Source organism: Coregonus clupeaformis, chromosome 28 (genome assembly GCF_020615455.1).
Source record: "Coregonus clupeaformis isolate EN_2021a chromosome 28, ASM2061545v1, whole genome shotgun sequence".
Lineage (NCBI taxonomy): Eukaryota > Metazoa > Chordata > Actinopteri > Salmoniformes > Salmonidae > Coregonus > Coregonus clupeaformis.
In genome coordinates this window covers 15,814,043-15,831,823 of record NC_059219.1, presented here as the reverse complement: position 1 = coordinate 15,831,823, position 17,781 = coordinate 15,814,043, and the positions used below count along the sequence as shown (strand labels likewise).

At 45.9% G+C, this 17,781-nt stretch overlaps 1 protein-coding gene across 1 annotated transcript in view; it reads left to right on the top strand.

Annotated features, from left to right (window-relative positions):
* The first annotated feature begins 2,299 nt into the window (after nt 1-2,299).
* znf574 (zinc finger protein 574) overlaps nt 2,300-17,781 on the top strand; it is a 33,026-nt gene continuing 17,544 nt past the window's right edge. Inside the window, exons 1-7 of the mRNA XM_045208337.1 lie at nt 2,300-2,384; nt 4,161-4,318; nt 8,890-10,675; nt 10,888-11,117; nt 11,363-11,542; nt 12,141-12,238; nt 14,887-14,981. Of these exons, the coding sequence (XP_045064272.1) occupies nt 4,163-4,318; nt 8,890-10,675; nt 10,888-11,117; nt 11,363-11,542; nt 12,141-12,238; nt 14,887-14,981 (2,545 nt within the window). The 5' untranslated portion in view covers nt 2,300-2,384; nt 4,161-4,162. The remainder of the gene's footprint in view (nt 2,385-4,160; nt 4,319-8,889; nt 10,676-10,887; nt 11,118-11,362; nt 11,543-12,140; nt 12,239-14,886; nt 14,982-17,781) is intronic.

Here is a 17,781-nt window from a genome sequence, read left to right as displayed (position 1 = left end):
TTTCCTCGTCACCTGCCCACTAGGAAAGGATACTACTGATGAAAGCAATAGGGTCAAATAAGTCCACTAGAAATAACATTTTTATCAAATGGAAACAAATAGTCACTTCTACTTCAACAAATGTAATGTAGAGTTACAAATGTAAATAGCTATTGGAACCATGCAAATGTCAGTGAAATTATACCTTGCTTGATGAAATGTTATGCCTCTGTAGTTAATTAAATTACAGATGGCGAGCAAAATGGAGCGTGGTGGCCAGGTGTCATTGGCTCATGAATAGGCGGGCATTATAGGCAGATTAATAGGCAGGCTGAATAGGCAGATCATAATATTCTTAATAGTTTAATCTGCACATTTGATGGTGTTGTTATATGAAGTATTCCCCCTTACTGTTTCTGCTTTCAAGAGCCCAGTTGATATCTGGTGAGTCACTCAAATATTCGCCTCACAGATATGTTATTATTATTATTATTACCCTTTAACTATTCCATAACTATTCTAGAGTTTGTAGATCAGTACACACTTCAAACCTGTCTTTCCTTTGGACCGCTCTCAGAGGGGTTCTAAATTCTAACTTTTCCATTCAACATGATTCAACCTCTCTCAACTGCCAAGGAGGATAGGATTAATGAAGTCTCTGGGTGTCCCTGAACCTTTTGGCTGCATCTGTTTTTTCTATATTCAACAGAAAATATTGATGGGATCCTACAGAACTTTTGCTGCCTGGTGCTTTAGAGAAATCTAGTGAACATTTTAGTTTAAATCTGCCCCTCAGGTCCAGGCAGCAGCACTACTGAATTAACAGGAAGGGGCCTTGTCTGACCCGCTTAGCTCCATCAGTTCCACAGCAGTAGCTCAGTGAGACTGGCAAGTTTCTCTAGAAACAGGAGAGAGAATGAGGAGGACAGACAGAGTGCATCAGTAAGCAGGGGCTCTCCAGTATATGAACCACATCCCTCAAACATATCTGAGATGTCTTCCACTCTTGTGATACAATGCGTCAAGGTTGAATAATGTTATTCTGCGGCAAGTCAAGCAGCTTGCACAGTTTCCGTGGAGATTGAGTGGCCCCTAGCTGGCCCTCCCCTGGCTGCCTCTTTAATACCATTTGGTGTCGGGTTAAACACTCTGAAGGAACCTGTCTTCCTCCTGAACAGCCCTGGGCGCAATGTAATTCTGGGAGAGAAGAAGTGCTGTGGGACAGTCCATACTTTCCATTTTAGTCATTTAGCAGACGCTCTTATCCAGAGCGACTTACAGTTAGTGAGGACATACATTTTTCATACTGGCCCCCCGTGGGAATCGAACCCACAATCCAAGCGCCATGCTCTACCAACTGAGCTACAGGAGGCCTACCACCAACCTTTCCCCCAGCCACTGGATATAATGCTTGATGTGGAAGAGTCCTGGCGCTTCAGCAGCCTGTTGAGTGATATAATATAAATAATAATAATATGCCATTTAGAAGACGCTTTTATCCAAAGCGACTTACAGTCATGTGTGCATACATTTTTACGTATGGGTGGTCCTGGGGATCGAACCCACTACCCTGGCGTTACAAGCGCCATGCTCTACCAATTGAGCTACAGAGGACCACATTCAGTTACTGTGGGCTTACAGATGAAAATGTGATTGATTGAGGTCTGAGTTCAAGACTTTCATAAGTTTTATGAATGAATAGCACAAAGCCATAAGATGTGTCACGTTCATGTTGAAATTGACATGAAAAAAATAAATAGGTTAAACTAATTGGTTAAGGTGGCAGGTAGCCTAGCATTTCGAGCGTTGGTTCTAATAGTTCTAATATGTTGATGTGCCCTTGACTTTGTGCCCTTGCTCAAGACTTTCAGAGGTTTTATAAATGAATAGCACAAAACCATAAGCTGCGTCATGATCATGTTGTGATTTTTTATTTATTTTTATGTCAAACTAATTGGGTAGGGCGGCAGGTAGCTTAGCGGTTAGAGCGTTGCACCAATAACCGAAAAAATCTGTCGATGTGTGGCACTACCCGAATTTTCTCCAGGGGCGCCGTACTACTATGGCTGACCCTGTAAGCATTTCACTGCATATATCTGGTGTATGTGACAATAAAACATATTTTATTTTTTATGAAAGTTGCATGTTCTATCTTATTTGCTACAAAAACAATTGAAATCCGAGTTGATAAACGGAACAACAATTTAAGTGCTCTGTTTGGGACTCTTGACAGCCATCATGTTGCACCAAAGTCATACGCTTAGTGCGCTCTTTTGTGTAGTGTAGTCGAATACTATTGGTGTACGGTATACGAGATAGCAGACAGCCAATCCGCTCAAGCCTTGTTAACATGTTGCAACAATAACACAACTTGTTTCCTCAAGAGATAACGGCTTCAGTTTTCGGTGAGTTATTTAGTAGTTATCTAACTTAATTCTATTTTTTTTAATTGTATGGAATGTGACTTCAGCCAGGACAACATTTCAGGCACGGATTTCTGTTTTCACGGAGTCTCAACGGGGGGAGACATCTAACGTTTACATCGAATCGGCAGCCGCCATTACACCACCGAAGAAGTGAATGCCACCCTTCTTCGTCGTTTTTACAAAGCACAGAAAATATCTTTAGAGCGACTGCTGGGAGACATAGTGGTGGATTAGTTTAGCTAACCTGACAACTGACTTGTATTGATAAAACTCAAGCAGTTTTAAGGTGATATTAATCGTGGTTATGTAGCTAAACGTTGCTTGAATTGTTTGTTAGCGGAAATGCTAGCTAGCAGTTAGCTGGCAGTCAATCAATACAGAATAGGCTAACGTTATTTCCTTCCTACAAACCTGCAGCAACTAACTAGTAACGTTAGTTGGCTAAGCTAGTTAAACCCAAGCTAAACTTGCCAGTGCCACCAGCGAGTCAGATAGCCACCCCATAACAAGATAGCAAACAGCTAAATTGCTGACCTCGGGGATTTGTCAGGAGTCTGGATCGACTTTGGCATTAATTTGGCGCCATTAACTCACTTACACTGTAATGCTGCAAGTTAGTGTGAATGTATTGCAATGTACAGTACTGTAATGTCAGTACACCATTCACTAAAAGGTATTGGCTGTTTGTCGTATTAAGTGTTGCATGTTATCTGTTGGGGAAATTATAAGGCTGTATAAAGTAGCCTACAATAATGTCCTAATCATATACCATTGTGGAATAGATTATTATTGCCAGAAGATCGACGACCAGTACACTTTTTTTACACTGAGCTGCACTGGGGTCGGAACGCAATCATGGTTACATTAAGACACTGTGGAGCCAGCACGAGATATGGGTCGGAAAACGTACCTCAATGCAGGGATGGGATATGCCACTGTACTCCAAATGTTACCTTTATCCACACTGCTCCATTGAGACGATTGAAATTCTGCTAGTTTTCCTGGAAAATAGCCCTTTTCGTGCTCATGCTAGCTAGCAGTAGTCACAGCAGCCATTCTAGAATGGCATGTCCATTGAACTGATTGGCTGACACTGCTATTCCAAATTGGCTGCAGTGGCTGCTGCTAGCTAGCATGAGGACAAAAGGGGCAGTAATGTGGTCATGTAGTGTATTTTTTATTAACCCATCCACCCTCTTCAGAGGACAAAAATAGCTTTTTTTATTTTTACAGCTTTCTCTGTTACATATACACACATTTTAGACAACAGTTGGCAGGACCGACCATCTCAACCTTTAGTAGCACCAGCGTGGACAAAATAACAATTACCAACTGCCATTTTGTCTGAAAGTTCAAATCTCCTGTCTGACCAAAGCCCAGGCACACATGTAGATACTAATTTCCATCAGTAGAGGGCAATGTTTACAACATGACATCAATCAAATGTTTTTACATCATCCCCATTTGAAATGAAGACTTGCAAGCATTTTATAGATGGGGTAATACAACACATTCTCAATAGGTCTGCAAAAAAATATAATTCTATTTAGATGCATCAGCTCTGTGTGTATGGGGGGGGGGATAGGCTACATTTAGGTTTGTGAGATGTTAATAACATATTAGTTAGGCTACATTGTAGGCTAATAATTGAGTGCAAGTGTCGCTTGCAGACATAAAACAGGCCAGCCAACCTGAATTGAATATGATCAGTAATGCACTGTTTTGGTCTAGATCTCCTCTCTCTCCCTGTGGCAGGTATGGCGACGGATAGTGCCTCTGTGTACATGTGCTTCCCCTGCTACCAAGAGTTTGACACCTTGGAGGAGGTGCTGGCCCACCAGCTGACCTGCACCACAGAGAACGTGGGGAGTGGGGCCCCCACCCCGGTCTCCATTCCCTTCCTACAGACTCAGGTAATAGTGGAAGCTTCAAACTCCATGGACATTTACACTAAATAGGCTAGGTCTAGAACAGTGTGTACTGTTGCTATATGAGTCAAACCAAGGTCTTGGATCATAAAGAATACATTTTCATTCAACTTCTCTCATCTTTTGCACATCTAGGCTAAATGGTTCTGGATAAAAGCATCTGCTAAATGGCATATATTAGTGTTTTTATTATATTACAATTTATTAATACAATAGTGCGTATATTTCACAGTGTCGCCATTGTTGTGCTCAAGGCCTCCCATGTGAATGGGAGAGCCTTGTGATGCTTAAGCGTAATTCAGAGTCCACAAGTGCAGAGCTGTGATAGTCCGGCAGTCCATCCGTGGGGGAGGCACAACCCGACAGCGCACCTTCAAAATTCCCAACCAACGCGGCTCAGGTTTGAATGTGGTGACATTTGGAAAAATAGCTTGCCGCGCTGAGATTTCAGAAATTAAAGCCCAACGATCCAATACTCAAGAAAACTGCTGTGTGGATGCGGACGCATTCACGTTTTGGACTCTGAAAAGCGCTGTAGCCTACAAAACTGCACTGCATTCTACCCAGTACAAAAGGAATTAGATCCTCCGTTAAGTCATACATAACCAGGAATTTTCAGTTCACTGAGACATATTCCTTTGGGATACAGTTCATCCAAATGTTCTACTGCGTTAAGTGGCAGTTCTACAAATAATTCCTACAGAATATCTGCATGTCTGAAAGTTCTTGAGTGAGAACATTCCATTCCATCTCGGCACCTGTGTTGATTCATAATAGGACATTACATGCACTGTCCTTGTTTTTTGTTTTGTTTATTTTTGGGGGATAAAAATAGACAATACAATATTCAATTCAGGCAAGAACACATATTATAAAAACCACCTTACACAAACATCTAAATAATATAAATAAAATAAAAAGATGACCGATCACATTACTTTCTATATCAAATATTGAATTATACTATTCCAATGTACAGATACTTTTTCTGTTACTATGTCATTTGAGGGAAAAACACTGTCCTTGTTATCACTGTATCGCTGCCTCGTAATGACAGCTACAGTATGCTCTGAGGTTCAAAACAGTGAGCCGTCGACCGTGAGTGACGTTTACCAGCGTCGCTCTACGAAATGTGGCCCCAGCCTCCCATGGTGACTGTCTCCTCCAGCTCAGAACCATAAAGCATGGTGTCATGAGTGACAGGCAAATTGCATCTTGAGTTGCCAGTGGGGAGAGAAGAGGAGCGTGAGAGATGAATCAGTCAGCTCCACCCCTCCTCCTGATGGATGGCTCATTGGCCTTCTCACAGATGAATCAGCTGTGGAAACATTCTATAAAACCTAAGTGCCTTATGGCATTCTGGCCCCTGCTCTGCCGTCAGCTGCCTTATTACTACCATTCTGACTTCATTAGCTAGATTATCATAATTTCTGTGTAACATTAAAGGCGACATTGCTATTTATTTTTTACCTTGATGCGTTCGGATCCAGAGAACTGTAATTACATGGAAGAGGCCTAGTAGGAAATTAGAAGCTTTGTTTTTTAGCATTGAAAAGGAAGATGGAAAATGAACACAGAGGTAGAACCGCTTTGTAATATGAATGTATTTAATTACATTTCATTACCCATCTCGCTTACCAAGAGGGGAAAAAATAAGTGTTATTAAAAAGGAACTTCAGTGAAGTGGTGTGCTCCCACAATTACTTTAATGACATGTTGACCCATGTGTAATATTTTAGTGCACTTCCCGAGTTGAAGTCCAGTTCTGAAATCGGTAATTAAATCAATTCATTATATGGTACAGGCCTCTATACCCACTAGCCAGGCTCATTGACCAAACAGGCATATGGGCCCTGGTCAAAAGTAGAGTACTATAAGGAATAGGGTGCTATTTGGGATGCAGACACAGTTTCCTATCTCAAGTCCTTCTAGGAGACAGTGACTCAACCACCAACGTCACATTGAAAATGCTCTCTCATCAAGAAGATGTTAATACACACATACATTACACTATTTCAAGAGCTCCGGTCGGTCCGCAGTAATCGTTTTTGCCACGTTGGATAAGAACAGTGTCAGCGGCAGTTCAAGTTACATTGTCTGGTTTTATAACTCAGCTCCCTCACTGGGCTAAAACGCTGAGTAGTGAGTACTTACAGTGAGGGGAAAAAAGTATTTGATCCCCTGCTGATTTTGTAGGTTTGCCCACTGATAAAGACATGATCAGTCTATAATTTTAATGGTAGGTTATTTGAACAGCGAGAGACAGAATAACAACAAAAAAATCCAGAAAAACGCATGTCAAAAATGTTTTAAATTGATTTGCATTTTAATGAGGGAAATAAGTATTTGACCCCCTCTCAATCAGAAAGATTTCTGGCTCCCAGGTGTCTTTTATACAGGTAACGAGCTGAGATTAGGAGCACACTCTTAAAGGAAGTGCTTCTAATCTCAGTTTTGTTACCTGTATAAAAGACACCTGTTCACAGAAGCAATCAATCAATCAGATTCCAAACTCTCCACCATGGCCAAGACCAAAGAGCTCGCCAAGGATGTCAGGGACAAGATTATAGACCTAGAAAAGGCTGGAATGGGCTACAAGACCATCGCCAAGCAGCTTGGTGAGAAGGTGACAGCAGTTGGTGCGATTATTCGCAAATGAAAGAATCACAAAATAACTGTCAATCTCCCTCGGCCTGGGGCTCCATGCAAGATCTCACCCTGTGGAGTTGCAACGATCATGAGAACGGTGAGGAATCAGCCCAGAACTACACGGGAGGATCTTGTCAATGATCTCAAGGCAGCTGGGACCATAGTCACCAAGAAAACAATTGGTAACACACTACGCCGTGAAGAACTGAAATCCTGCAGCGCCCGCAAGGTCCCCCTGCTCAAGAAAGCACATATACATGCCGTCTGAAGTTTGCCAATGAACATCTGAATGATTCAGAGGACTACTGGGTGAAAGTGTTGTGGTCAGATGAGACCAAAATGGAGCTCTTTGGCATCAACTCAACTCGCCGTGTTTGGAGGAGGAGGAATGCTGCCTATGACCCCAAGAACACCATCCCCACCGTCAAACATGGAGGTGGAAACATTATGCTTTGGGGGTGTTTTTCTGCTAAGGGGACAGGACAACTTCACCGCATCAAAGGGATGATGGACGGGGCCATGTACCGTCAAATGTTGGGTGAGTACCTCCTTCACTCAGCCAGGGCATTGAAAATGGGTCGTGGATGGATATTCCAGCATGACAATGACCCAAAACACACGGCCAAGGAAACAAAGGAGTGGCTCAAGAAGAAGCACATTAAGGTCCTGGAGTGGCCTAGCCAGTCTCCAGACCTTAATCCCATAGAATATCTGTGGAGGGAGCTGAAGGTTCGAGTTGCCAAACGTCAGCCTCGAAACCTTAATGACTTGGAGAAGATCTGCAAAGAGGAGTGGGACAAAATCCCTCCTGAGATGTGCGCAAACCTGGTGTCTGACCTCTGTGATTGCCAACAAGGGTTTTGCCACCAAGTACTAAGTCATGTTTTGCAGAGGGGGCAAATACTTATTTCCCTCATTAAAATGCAAATTAATTTATAACATTTTTGACATGTGTTTTTCAAGATTTTTTTGTTGTTATTCTGTCTCTCACTGTTCAAATAAACCTACCATTAAAATTATAGACTGATCATTTCTTTGTCAGTGGGCAAATGTACAAAATCAGCAGGGGATCAAATACTTTTTTCCCTCACTGTACTCTGAAACTAAATAAATCAGACATGACTGAAATGTATTGTAATGGTGATTTAGTTTGTGGCATCAAAACAAGCAACAAACAAATATTCACTAAAGACTACGGAGATGAAACCATATCCATAATAGTAGTCTGTTTCTACATACAATACCAAATATGTTTCTGCATTCCTCAATTCTAACGATGACGCCAACAAATTGGCTAAAGCAGAAACAAGCTGGTAGTACTCAGTCTAGGCTACTATAACAGAATGAGCCACAGCGGTGCCTCTGCTTGAATGAAGACACTCCTGAAGGAACACATCATTAACCTCGACCTTGATGGTTCTTATCATCCTAATGGATCAACGAGCAGATCTCAAACTCCATCTGAACTCCGCTGATAGGCCTATGATATTTATCATCACCCTGCCCAGGCCCTCAGCCCTTATCTGCCTCCCCCCTCAGAGAAACCCTACCTCCCAGGCTCTGATGATCTAAAGACTGCTGTCTGCTCTCATTGACCCCTTTGTCCTCTGAATAATCTATTACTATATTCATCTATTGTCATCCCTCATCTGCCAGACAAAAACACTGTTCCTGTTTGAATTGACTTTCGGTTACTGGCCCAATGCTATATCCGCTAGGCTACCTGCTGCCCTGTGATGGTATTGCTATGCAGTACTGCCATGGAAACCTCCATTGTTAGGTGGAGGAGTCCTTTCAATTTGACACAAAAAAATATTGACGTTTTCGTTCACTCATTATTGTCCAGACTGGTCAGCTTGTGTTTTGTCTTCTTTTCTCACATTCTCTTTTTCTTTCCCTCGCTCCAGCAGCAGGTGTATACCCGGCCCATTGCTCCATCGCCTGCCCCTCAGACCAAGGCTAGTGCCTCCTCTGAGCTGCCCAGCTCTGGTGCACCAGGCCTGGCCATGGCCAGCCCAAAGAAGCCCTCCTCAGGAGACCAGCCCAAGATCCTGTACCAGTGTGGAGACTGTGACGCCCTGTTCGACTCCCTGATCCTCTGGCAGCAACACCGCAAACATGGCCAGTGTCTGCAGACCAAGGCAGGACCCACCCAATCACAACCAGGACCAGAAGAGACCGGCTCTGGATCCGGATCAGAACTGGCCCCAGAGGGAGGGGGGAAGCAGGGACAGGCTGAAGTGGAGGTGGACCTGGGTCCAGATGAACCAAACGAACCAAACTCACCAGATGAAGGAGGAGGGGGCAGAGGAAGAGAGAGAGCGAGAGGTAGAGGAAGAGGGAGAGGAAGGGGTAGAGGGAGAGGAAGAGGAAGGAGTCAGGAGAGGGCACAACAAACCCAGCAGCAGCAGGATGTAGTGAAGACTGAGCTACCCGTGGAGAAAGAGAAAGAGGAGGATGGGATGAGTGCAGAGCACACACCAGCCACCCTGGATCATGCGTACCTGCCAAACACCACCAACAGAGGGCAGGAAGGAGGAGAGAAAGAGCCAGCAACAGAGAGCGTAGAAGTATCCACTGGATCTAACGCCTCTGAGATCCAGGCTCAGGCAGCCCATTCATCTACAGAGACCCAGTCTGCAGCAGACAGCCAGTCCATCCCTGACCCCGCTCCCTCCCAGGAGCCCCCAGACCCCGCTCCCTCCCAGGAGCCCCCAGACCCCGCTCCCTCCCAGGAGCCCCCAGACCCCACTCCCTCCCAGGACCCCCCAGACCCCGCTCTCTCCCAGGACCCCCCAGACCCCACTCCCTCCCAGGAGCCCCCAGACCCCACTCCCTCACAGGACCCCACTCCCTCCCAGGACCTCCCAGCCGATAACCCTGGGGAGGAGCAGACTTCCTACTACTTCAGGATGAAGGCAGCCAAGAAGCTCAAGCCCCCGTCCAGCCTGCTATGTGTGGACTGTGGCTCCAGCTTCGGCATGGTGTCTGAGCTGGTGGCCCACCGCAAGGCCCAGCATGGCCTCAAGGAAGCCCTGCACCACTGCACCGTGTGTGGGGAGAGCTTCCTCAACACCACCCTCTTCCTCTACCACCGCAAGCAGCACAAGGAGAGGGGAAAGGAGGGGGTTACACAAGCCCAGGCCCAGGGAGGACAGACGCAGAATGCAGAAGACCAGGATTATAAAACAGTAACAGTGCAGCAAGAGGTGGTGGAAGAGGTGGTGGAAGAGTCTAAAGAGGAGACAGCGGGGGTGGCTGATTCCCAGAACAATGGAACTGAGGAGCAGGACCAGGATGGTACCCCCTCTACTTCCACTGTCTCTACCTCTGCTCCGGTTCAGGTGCCCAAGGTTGTCCAGGGCCAGAGTTTCCTGTGTGCCCAGTGTGGAGCCAGCTTCAGTAAAGAGCCAGAGCTCAGTACCCACCGTAGGGACAAGCATGGCCTGAACGAGCCGCTCCACCACTGTTCCCAGTGTGGCCAGAGCTTCATGAACACCACCCAGTACCTTTACCACCGACGCCAGCACCGTGGGGAACCAGGGGCTGGGGCAGGAGCAGCCACGGCTCCCCAGGGAACCCCCCGCGCCCCCAAGAGGATGCTGTCCCCCCCTGCTGCCTCGTCCAGTGCTGCGTCAGGCTCACCGGCTAAAAGACCTGCTATCAGGATACGCAGCATCAACGATCTCAAAGGTAGGTTCAACCCAATGGCAGCTGGGTTCAACTCAATGGGAAGACTTAACTCTGCTGTAAGGGTACCTAAAAAATTAATAAAAAATAGCCTGAAATCCTAACTGATTCCAATCCAAACTGAATATTGCTATGTTTCACTATTGTTTAAGGTTATTTTGACTGACTGTCACTAGTTTCTGACCATGCTCTCTTTCCTCATTGGGAAAACAAAGACAAGGGTAAAGAGGTGAATCCAGTCATCCTTAAGGAAGAGCAAGAGGAGAAGACTGTAGCGGAGGAACAACCTGACACCAACCTCCCCCCTCCAGCCAAGCTGATGCAGGACTGGTCCCGCACCCCTCTCCCCCACGTCTGCCCCCACTGTGGCCAGACCTTCACACGCAGGGGGTTCCTCCGCGCTCACGTCTTCAGCCACACCGGAGAGAAGCTCTTCACCTGCAAGGTACTTCTAGACTGGAGATGTGTTCTATTGAAAAGGATGTGAAATATTGATGTTAATGACTGAAACTAGTTGTGTATAAACAAGTAGCAGGAGTTAGTTAGGAATAGCTCTCCTATTATATACTTAATTAGTATTTTTCTGTTTAATCTATGTGACGAAATCTCAGTGCTCTTGTGCTATGTGAAATAGCTATGTTGTACTGGGCTTTCTTCAATCAAATTCCTCCTCGTTCTTGGATAATTCAGGTGTGTCAGAAGTCGTTTGCGTCCTCTCCCAACCTGCTGCGCCACAGCCTGACCCACATGGGCACCAAACCTTTCCCCTGCTCCGTGTGTGGCAAGCGCTTCTCCCAGCCGGGCGTCCTGAAGAGGCACGGCCTCACCCACAGCCAGCCCAAAGCCCGCCGCCGCAGGTCCAGATGGAAGGTCAGACATGGGGGGAGTCATTGCACCCTATAGCACCCTATTCCCTATGTGGTGCACTACTTTTGACCAGGGCCCATAGGGCTCTGTTCCCAATAGGGCTCTGTTCCCCAATAGGGCTCTGGTCCCCAATAGGGCTCTGTTCCCCAATAGGGCTCTGTTCCCCAATAGGGCTCTGTTCCCCAATAGGGCTCTGTTCCCCAATAGGGCTCTGTTCCCCAATAGGGCTCTGTTCCCCAATAGGGCTCTGTTCCCCAATAGGGCTCTGTTCCCCAATAGGGCTCTGGTCAAAAGTAGTGCAATATATAGAGAATGCGGAGCCATTTGGGACCTGATTACCTGATGTTTTTAGAATGTCTTACTATCCCTGGAGAACATCTCTGAACATACCACAGACAAGTCCTGGAGAGCCACAGCTTGAACACGGTTTTGCTCCAGCCCAAACGGGTGTGTTGATGCTGGGCTGGAACAAATATCTGTACACACTGTGGCTCTCTAGGATCGGAGAAATTCAGGAATGCTATTTGTCTCTACGTTAACATTGAGACAGACTGTTAGTTGTATCCCCTGATGTTGTGCTGTGTCAATGACGTCCCTGCAGAAGCGGACACCAGAGGGGGAGGATGAAGAAAGCCAGCTGTTTGCATGTCCCAACTGCACTGCTCGCTTCCAGACTGACCAACAGCTGCAGGAGCACAGGTATGGCTGTGACTGGGCTGTGACTCATTTAAATGCGCAGGTTGAAATCAACCCCAAAGGCCTGTTTCACAGAACTAGATTAGACAAGGAGCACAGGTGACGCATTTCAATGTGTAAGTTACCTTGATTGAATCCTGCATGTTTTACAGGTAGAAACAAACACACGGCTGTACCGTATTTACAGTGAAAGTAGAGCACAAGACAGGACTGAGAACAGGAGATGTGCTACACATAACCCAAACACAGGCCAGACCCTGTTCCTTCACAGGCCGGACCCTGTTCCTACACAGGCCAGACCCAGTTCCTACACAGGCCGGACCCTGTTCCTACACAGGCCGGACCTTGTTCCGACACAGGCCGGACCCTGTTCCTACACAGGCCGGACCCTGTTCCTACACAGGCCGGACCCAGTTCCTACACAGGCCGGACCCAGTTCCTACACAGGCCGGACCCAGTTCCTACACAGGCCGGACCCTGTTCCTACACAGGCCGGACCCTGTTCCTACACAGGCCGGACCCTGTTCCTACACAGGCCTGACCCAGTTCCTACACAGGCCTGACCCAGTTCCTACACAGGCCTGACCCAGTTCCTACACAGGCCGGACCCTGTTCCTACACAGGCCGGACCCTGTTCCTACACAGGCCGGACCCTGTTCCTACACAGGCCGGACCCTGTTCCTACACAGGCCGGACCCTGTTCCTACACAGGCCGGACCCTGTTCCTACACAGGCCGGACTCTGTTCCTACACAGGCCGGACCCTGTTTCTACACAGGCCGGACCCTGTTTCTACACAGGCCGGACCCTGTTCCTACACAGGCCGGACCCTGTTCCTACACAGGCCGGACCCTGTTCCTACACAGGCCTGACCCTGTTCCTACACAGTGAGGAGATTTAGGCAGAGTTGTTAACAGAGACAGAGATGCCTTGGCGCCCTTGAGCCCTCGCCAGCGATGATTGACAGGCGGGTGGCGGTAAATTAAGATGATAAGGGGTAGGGTGAGAAAGCGATGGAGACAGACAGAAAGGTGTCAGAGTTTGGCCCTCTTATTCTTAGGCTGAGGAACTAGAGGTGGGGGATGCGAGGAGGGAGGGGGTGAGGCAGGAGAAATGATCCGGGGATCAATAGGAGGGCGTGATCAGGGAGTGAATGGAGCGTTACCCTTGAACTGCCTGTCAGTGTGTAGTTAGGACGAAGCAGGAAGTCCCAGTGTCTCTGTGCAGGGTACAGTCCGTATCCCTACACCCCATCTCATTAGCGAACACTTGGGGGTGTGGAGAGACGACCTGGACTGAAACTTTAATTCTCAGGGTCATCTCGGCCTGAAATATTGTTCCTATTGTCAGCCCTGTGTAGAGGGAGGATCGACCAGACAATTTATATAGGGCCGTAAGTGGTCCGTTTAGCATCTAATATTAAACGATGGGGTTAAGTACTTTACAAATCCATTATCATCAGTCATGAATTATACATGGAACACAATGTATTTATCAGTGGTTCATAATCATTATTTCTTTAGCTTGACTGTTGTCTTTACTCGCCTGATGCCCACACTGACCATTTAGGACAGTGTGACGAACATTATCGTTGCGAAGGCCATTGACTCAGCTACCTGAAATGCATTGGCTAGTGGCGAGCACTAAAACACCTGCTAACCAGGGTTGATTAGTGGAATCTGAGTGTTTTAATGCTTGGCTAGAATAAAACTTTGACACTGTAGTTAAGAGTTGAATACCTCCACTGCTGAAGAAATGTGTTTAGGTGAACTCTTCCACCACCCTGATATCCCAAACCCTGGTCCTCCAGTACCCCCAACAGTACACATTTTATTGTAACCCTGGACAAGTACACCTGATTCAACGTGTCAACTTATCATCAAGCCCTCAATGAGTTGAATGAGGGGTGTTTGTCAAGGGCTAAAACAAAACTGTGTACTGTTGTGGGTACTCGAGAACCAGGGCTGGGAAACACTGATCAAACACAACACTGATCCAGCCAGTTAAATACATCCCAGTGGTTCTCCTCCCTCTCCTTCCCCCAGGCTATATCCTTCCATTATGGAATGGATAAACATAGGCTCTCATATCTCATCACACACTGAAACCACCCGTTTATCTGCAGCCATTGTATTTTTTGACACACCTAATAACTCCGTATTGAACCTTAAAAAGGCTTAACAACACGGTTAAGCACACAGGTCTGGAGCTAATCCTAATACTGTGACACTAAGGTGATAGCCAGCATGTGGTTGTTTGTGTTATTCCTCCTCTGTGTGGATGCGGATTACAGTGGGCCCTTGAAGCGTGGCTTACATGCATCTACAAATGACACACTGCAGTGTTATTAGTACCAGCGAGCTGCTGCACATATTGTTGATGATGGTGGTGAGCCTTTTGTCCCTTATTTTCAATTCCTCACAGCTTTATTTCTTTCTCAGTTTCCAAGAAAAACATATTGCTCATTGCAGTACTGTATTAATAGCGCTTGTTTTATAGCTCTTTGTCTTTCTAGCCCTCTCCTTTTTCATTTTCTGCTCTGAAAACCCCCCCCAAACATTTCTGGAGTAATTTATTCAGTACTGTATTACTAACATTAGTTGGTACATGTTGTTTATACTTCTTCCCTTTTCATTGTGTTCTGTCCATCAGACTGCTCCACACCAGCCACCCGTTCCCCTGCTCAGTCTGTGGAGAGGCCTTCAAACGCAGGAAGGAGCTGGACCTGCACTCCCTCACTCACCAAGGTAGCTCCTCCCCTCTCCTCTCTGTGTGTCTGATAAGCACTGGACGAGACAGAGACCAGTGCCCGTATCCATAAAGCGTCTTTTGGATCATAATGAATTAGATTATAAGGACAGTGGTGACTATGTAGTGTGTACTAGTGTATGTGTGGGTTGTGAATTAGTGAAGCTGCTCATGATGGGGCTGATTTCCATGTTAAGTATGCAGAAGTAATCCCTGCGCCTTAGTAGTAATTAGGGGTATAACGGTTCACCAAACCCATGGTTTGGTACGTATTGCAGTTTTGGGGTCATGGTTCGGTTTCGGTACAGAGGGAAAATTAAATGCCATTCACAATGTTCCTTGCATTGTCTGTTGTGACCGGATTGTTATGTTGGGCCTGAAGTTTCTACTCAAATGCTGCGTTTGTAACCATGTGGGAGGTGGGACTTTACCAGATGTGAAGTCGTAAATACCAGTTGGATGCATTCATGTGATCTGAACACGTTGAGAAACGCAGATTGGCTAATGGCTAACAAGCTGTGTCAACCATAAACTAAAAGTACAGCTATAATGCTTGTAAACAAATTATAGTTAAAAAACCACTTGAATAGATTGCTTTTTATAAATAATATTTTGTTGCATTTAACTGCCAAAAATGCTGTTATAGAGGTCATTTCCTTACTAGGTGAGGTCAGAGGTCACCATGTGGGAGAAGTGGGTGCTCAGGATGATAGTTTCCCACTAGTAATTACCCGTTTGAGTGCCGTTCAAGTGGATTATTCCCAGTTGAATGTGGTGAATTCAAAATTCCCACTTAGTTAAGAACGCACCATGACATTGCCTCCTTCAGTGCCAGATGTGGACTCTAATAAAGGGGGCGTGTCTGTAGTACAGTACATCTCCCACTCCTGCCTATATAGAGCGTGTACTACCTGTTTGCTGAAATGGGTCGAAGAGGGAAGTTTGTAACGTGGCTCAAGCACTTTCATAAGGTGCTAAAACCCACTATTCTAAACCACAGAGAATGGGCGCATACCAAAAATATAAACATAGCCTACCTATCGCTCTTGTAATTTATTTGGCCTGATCAAAACCAGCTGCCAAGGGCTGCTTGAATGCAGAGGGGAGACGATGTTGTATAGTAGTTTCTTTGCGTTTCCATCTTGCTCTAGTATACTGGGGTGATGTTGCCATAAATGTGTCAACATATTTGAAGTGTTGGCAGCTACATAGGCTATTCTCGTTGAGCGTGGCGACATACTGTTACTGTTTTATCTACAACTATCCATCACCGCTGTAATCTACTGGGAAGCCAAAATGTTCCCGAACTGGAGATTTAAACGATGATGGAGGATCCTCCAATTCTGGTTTATCGAATCGACCCCACAAATGAATGGGTCAAAATATCGGCTGATCTTCAGGTCTGGCATCACGGCAACATAGCTGCCGTTGACAGCATCGGTGCGGTCGGGGTCAGAAATGAACGCACCTCGGAGAGCGAGAGATACAGTTGAAGTCGGAAGTTTACGTACACCTTAGCCAAATACATTTAAACTCAGCTTTTTACAATTCCTGACATTTTAATCATAGTAAAAATTCCCTGTCTTAGGTCAGTTAGGATCACCACTTTATTTTAATGTGAAATGTCAGAATAATAGTAGAGAGAATGATTTATTTCAGCTTTTATTTCTTTCATCACATTCCCAGTGGGTCAGAAGTTTACATACACTCAATTAGTATTTGGTAGCATTGCCTTTAAATTGTTTAACTTGGGTCAAACGTTTCGGGTAGCCTTCCACAAGCTTCCCACAATAAGTTGGGTGAATTTTGGCCCATTCCTCCTGACAGAGCTTGTGTAACTGTGTCAGGTTTGTAGGCCTCCTTGCTCACACAAGCTTTTTCAGTTCTGCCCACACATTTTCTATAGGATTGAGGTCAGGGCTTTGTGATGGCCATTCCAATACCTTGACATTGTTGTCCTTAAGCCATTTTGCCACAACTTTGGAAGTATGCTTGGGGTCATTGTCCATTTGGAAGACCCATTTGCAACCAAGCATTAACTTCCTGACTGATGTCGAGATGTTGCTTCAATATATCCACATAAATTTCCTTCCTCATGATTCCATCTACTTTGTGAAGTGCACCAGTCCCTCCTGCAGCAAAGCACCCCCACAGCATGATGCTGCCACCCCCGTGCTTCACGGTTGGGATGGTGTTCTCTGGCTTGCAAGCCTACCCCCTTTTTCCTCCAAACACAATGATGGTCATTATGGCCAAACTGTTCTATTTTTGTTTAATCAGACCAGAGGACATTTCTCCAAAAAGTATGATCTTTTGTGCAGTTGCAAACCGTAGTCTGGCTTTTTAATGGCGGTTTTGGAGCAGTGGCTTCTTCCTTGCTGAGCGGCCTTTCAGGTTATGTCGATATAGGACTCGTTTTACTGTAGATACTTTTGTACCTGTTTCCTCCAGCATCTTCACAAGGTCCTTTGCTGTTGTTCTGGGATTGATTTGCACTTTTCGCACCAAAGTACGTTCATCTCTAGGAGACAGAACACGTCTCCTTCCTGAGCGGTATGACAGCTGTGTGGTCCCATGGTGTTTATACTTGCGTACTATTGTTTGTACAGATGAACGTGGTACCTTCAGGCGTTTGGAAATTGCTCCCAAGGATGAACCAGACTTGTGGAGGTCTACAATTATTTTTCTGAGGTCTTGGCTGATTTATTTTGATTTTCCCATGATGTCAAGCAAAGAGGCACTGACTTTGAAGGTAGGCCTTGAAGTACATCCACAGGTACACCTCCAATTGACTCAAAT